Source organism: Vigna radiata, chromosome 9 (genome assembly GCF_000741045.1).
Source record: "Vigna radiata var. radiata cultivar VC1973A chromosome 9, Vradiata_ver6, whole genome shotgun sequence".
Lineage (NCBI taxonomy): Eukaryota > Viridiplantae > Streptophyta > Magnoliopsida > Fabales > Fabaceae > Vigna > Vigna radiata.
This window is the reverse complement of record NC_028359.1, coordinates 9488061-9493366: the sequence shown is the minus strand read 5'-3', so window position 1 is coordinate 9493366 and position 5306 is coordinate 9488061. Positions and strand designations below refer to the sequence as shown.

Here is a 5306-nt window from a genome sequence, read left to right as displayed (position 1 = left end):
TGTCAAATACTTGTCCCATGCTGTGATACCAAAAACAAGTCTCTCAGATATGAAGCTTTATCTGCGTGGTTGTGGTGATAGATTTAAGGCACAATAATATACTATGAAATCAAACTTACGTTAATCTTTTGCAGAATCTAAAATCAGACATCTCATCATTTTGTTTTTGTTTTCTTTTTTCCGTAGAAAACAAAACATCTTTTCATCGATCGTCTTATTTTGTTTAATTTTTTTTTAAATGTTTGAAAATTTGTATTTTTATCTCTAAAATTTTGTTTATTACATCAGTTTGATCGTTCTCTTGAAATACTATACGAAGAGAAGAGTATTAATTTTTATTGGTATAAAAATATTTGTTATAAATTACATTTATCATCATAAATTAAAAAGTGAAAATTTTAATATAATAAAAAATTTAATAAACCAAACTAAAACATTTAAATATTTAAATTTTGATAAAAATATTGACTTTGTCACACAAAATTTTTCATTTAATCTTTTTTATTTTTAAATAAATTCTGCACAAAATTCTCTTACTCAATTATTCTCCGGTGAGTTTTTTCTTCGTAAAAATCAATTAGGAAAGTTAAATGTTCGAATAAAAGGTCATGATGTTTTGTAAGACTATAATCACAATTAAGTATAAAAGATAAATATCAAACACATTTTTTGTATTAAACTAATTATTAATTATATTTACGATTGTTTTGTAACTTAAAAATCAAATGTCAAACCTTTTTGTAAAAGATAGTGTGAGGAAATAATTATAATTGTGATTAAAGTGTGATTGATTATAACTTTAATAAATACACGTTCAACTAAGTAGTTGATTATCATTAATTATTATATTTAATTAAGTGTTTAGACACTTTCTGACTTAAATATTAAAATACTGGTATCATTTTAGCAGTTGAGATGAAGGAAAATTTTGTATTAATGAATTGACTAAAGATAATTACCAAGAGTATGTGAAAAAAAAATTGAATTATCATAGAAAATATATTTAGATTTTCAAATAGTTAAAAACATTTGATATGGAATTTTTAGCTATTGTTTAAGTACACTTTATAAAATTAAAATGAGATCAACGTTAAAAAAATTGATATAAATGACATCGAAATTTAAGACTTCTTTCTTCTGAAGTTACACATGATTGATGTGACAAAGGGAAAGTGATGTTGATAGATTATCATATTCATCATTTACTTTGATTTAGTTCAATAATTTTAATGAATAGTTTATTTGTTATTATTAAATTAGAAAATAGTAAATGATATATATATATATATATATATATATATATATATCATTTATGACAAAAGTAAGTTAAGCGGTCTATAATAATGTTGATGTGCGAAAAGCAAATTAAATTATCTATCAACATGGCAAAGAATTTTTTATATAAAAAAATGGTAAAGTATTACATTTATAATACTAACTTTTTCATAATAATAAGTTTTTAAATATATTTATTCACGATAAAATTCATATATTTACAAAACCTATAAAATCGATGACATGCCTTTTAATTACTATTTTTATTTATGATACAAATAAAGGTTTATATTTATTTTATTAAATTCATTATTTCAAAAAAATTTGTAAGAAAAGTCTAAAAAGTCTAGAGTATTTTAAATAATGAGATTAAATTATTTTAATATTAAAAATTTAAAAATAAAAATAGAATTTATATTAATATATTATCTTTTTAAAACTCTTTTTTCTAAGAGGTCGTACTTTTTATTTAAGTTTTTTAAATCTTTGTCTATTTGTATTGAAATAAGAGATTTCCTTAATAATCCTTAAGAAGAGATCTTTCAGTCCAGACAATCATTTTCACAAAAAAGTAAGTTGAATTTTGTTTTTTTTCTCAATGTGTGTTTTTTCATATATATGAATTGTTCTAGTTGCATTTGTCATCTAAGTCTTCTACATGACTCTCCACTAATAAGTGGTCTTGATAATATGCCTTAATCATGTTTTTGTGGTTTGTAGGAGCATATAAGGTTCGTGGAATTGTTTTAGAGTCCTTAGAGTCGTTTGATCATTTGATAGTTAAGTGAAGCTAGTTACACTAATTTTAGCTAATAGGCAAGTTTTGATTGATGCTTGTATGTCAATTAGATTGTGTAATTGAATTGTCTGATGAGATACGACCTGTTGAGTTGAATTAGGAAGTTTGAATTGTCATCAGAAATAATGTGATTGAAACTCTATTATGATTGAGTCTGCATTTGAAGTGAATTGTATTGTTGAAATACATTGGTTGGTTTAAGAATTTGTGAGTGGTGTTAAACTGATTTTGTAGGACTAGAATGACATAAATCTATAGAATTCTATTATGCAAAATTATGTAGACTTCTTAAGTGAGCATATACTCATTGGACGAAGTCAAAGTCAGAGAGTTACTGTCTTGGTGATCGTTGGGCAAGAATATACTCGCTAGCCGACTTTTGGAAGATATTATGCTATGATAAGGGCAGAAGCAACCGGTTCAGGTAACCTTATCATTGAAAGTTATGTAATAGTTGATAGATGTTTATGTGTGTTGTTTTATTCTGGAGTGATACACTTTTTTTGTGTCAAAATCTCATGTTCAAGAGTTGGGTCTACCTGTGATGGAGTTGCAGTAAGATCTGATGATATCTACCCCAACTTTGAATTTGGTCAAAACATATGCAGTGTGCAAGATGTTCAGTGTTGGTATAAGGATGTACTTCCAAAGTGAATCTAGTATGTCTACCTCTACAAGGGTTGTATGTTATCTTAGGGATTGATTGGTTATCTGCCAATCACATTCTTATTGATTGCAATAAGAGGAGGAATGCTTAAACGATCAAATGTTTATTGAGAAATGAAAAATATGAAAAGTTGGAATACTTAAACGATCAAATATTTATTGAGAAATGAAAAATATGAAAAGCCTATAGTTGTTTTGAACGCACATTAAATGTCATTAAATGCACAATGTCTCAAAAAACCAAAAGTGAAAGGAAAAAGGACATACATGCTTGTATGGATATCTACTCTGCTATGTTCAGATTATCTATGTCAAACATCCACCTGATCTATCATATACAAGTCAGAAATGGACGTTAGAGACAAAGAAGAGATTCACGGAATGATCTCCTTTTCAAAAGTCATGCCAAAAAGTTTGTACAACCTACTTTTGATAAAGTACCGAAAAAGTAAGCATGTTCTAACAAGTAGACCTCAACCTATGACAACCACCTATGATAAAGGTTATGAAGAGCTGAAAATTAAAGACAAGCATCGTCTAACAGTTAAATTCTCAAAAAGCTTATAAATAGAAGATCTTTAAAAGAGAAGAGAAAGAGGACAGGCACATTAGGAACATAAAGAAAAATCATCCTTATGCATAGATCAAGAATACTCTCAGAACTATTTAGAGTCAGAAACTTACATTTGTAAGAAGAGAGAATTTCAAAATTTTGTTAGATTGAATTGTATTGTAAGCAAATCCTTTGTCAGAGTAATCGTCTAATGATTTGTAAGCGATATGATTAATTGCATATTCTGAAGAGAATTCAAACACTTAACGCTTAACTCGGTATTAAATGGTAGCTAGACAGTGTATCGAAAAGATATGGGAGTGTCTAGAAATACCGAGAGTGGTAAACAATACTGCACAACTAGGAGTGGATGAAACTCCGTTATAGTCACAATAACGGGGTTCCTGGGTTGGCTAGGAAAACCAAGAATGGATCAAACCTAACCAGACATTGTATCATAAAAATACGAAAAATGCCTAGAGATACAAGGAGTAGTAAAGAATACTGCACAACCAGAAGTGAATAAAACTCGGTTATAGTCACAGTTAAGCGGTTACTGGGTTGACTATGAAACCCAAGAGTCTAATTTATGCCTTTGTAATAACCCTCGTATCCCTTTGTAAAGATTTATGCATTTACTATGATTACCAAAAGTAATAATCATACATGATTCTTGGAATTATCAGAATGCAATCTTTATTCATAATGAAATAGTGCAGAAAAACAGTGGAGCATCCCATTATTACAGTTTGCAGTCATAACAATTTTTCAACGGTAGTTGAAGTAAGATGGTTTGATCAAATGAAGAAAAAAAAGAAGTCCTAGATTATATTGAATTTCTCATAAAGAAACAAGAAAGAAAAAAAAAAGCAGAAAACATATAAAAGAAGCAAAACAAGAAATCTTATTATTGATATGTAGAAAATGTATATAGAGTTGACACAACAGCAAAATATATAAAAAGAGAGAAAGAGAAACAAAAACAAAAATCAGACTATCAGATCGTCTGATGATCAAGTGCTGTGAGAATTTCCATGATCTAAAAATATTCTAAGGGTTGGTCAGAATAATAAACATGAATAATTATTAATCAGCATCATACTGAGATAACATTATGCAAATAATATCTCCATTCCAAATTCTACCTTTTCAACTTAGATAGTGTAACTTTTTATTGCTAAAATTAATTATAAACGAGTTTTATATTCTGAAAATTTGATATAGTGAAGACTCAACTAACTTGCTTGAGAGTTATATCAATTGAGAAAATTACATTTCAACACACATTTACTAACTGCTATTATAGATACTACAATTCAAAATGACCGCTAAAGTCATACAAAGAGGCTTAATATTCAACAGAACTTAAAGAAAAATTCAGATACAAAGAGGCTTAGTATTCATCAAAACTTAAGAAAAACTCAGCAATGTCCAAAAAAAAACATCTGCATTCAATCACGAGCAACAACAACCACTTGCTTACCAACATTCCGACCAGTGTAGAGACCAACCAAGGCTGCAGGGCCATTCTCAAGACCCTCAGCAATGTCTTCCACATACACAACCTTCCCTTCTCTAATATGAGGCAAAACAAACTCCAAGAATTTGGAATATGAATGGTAGAAATCATTTACAATAAACCCTTCCATTTTAATCCTCTTAAATATGAGATTTGCCAAATTTGTTACACCTTCATGTTGAGCAAGATTGTACTGTGAGATCATTCCACAAACAGGTATGCGACTATGGAATCTCATGTTAAGGAGTACTGCATCAAGTGTCTTGCCTCCAACATTCTCAAAGTAAATATCAATGCCTTCTGGAAAGTATCTGATGTGTACATTGATATGCAGCAATCATTGACATTTATTGAATGCACAGATTCACTCAAAATTTCTCTTTCACAAATCTGTTGAATTCTAACCTTTTCAAAGTTGCATCGAGGTCTGACTCTTCTTTGTAGTTAAAAGCTCCATCAAATCCAAGTTTATTCTTCAAAAGATCCACCTGGTT

General features: G+C 28.6%; 1 protein-coding gene across 1 annotated transcript in view; it reads right to left on the bottom strand.

The window, feature by feature from the left end:
- Positions 1 to 4537: 4537 nt before the first annotated feature.
- Positions 4538 to 5306, bottom strand: part of LOC106774120 (NADPH-dependent oxidoreductase 2-alkenal reductase) — a 3014-nt gene continuing 2245 nt past the window's right edge. The window contains exons 3-4 of the mRNA XM_022785898.1: positions 5218 to 5300; positions 4538 to 5123 (exon numbers count right to left, since the gene is read on the bottom strand). Of these exons, the coding sequence (XP_022641619.1) occupies positions 4745 to 5123; positions 5218 to 5300 (462 nt within the window). The 3' untranslated portion in view covers positions 4538 to 4744. The remainder of the gene's footprint in view (positions 5124 to 5217; positions 5301 to 5306) is intronic.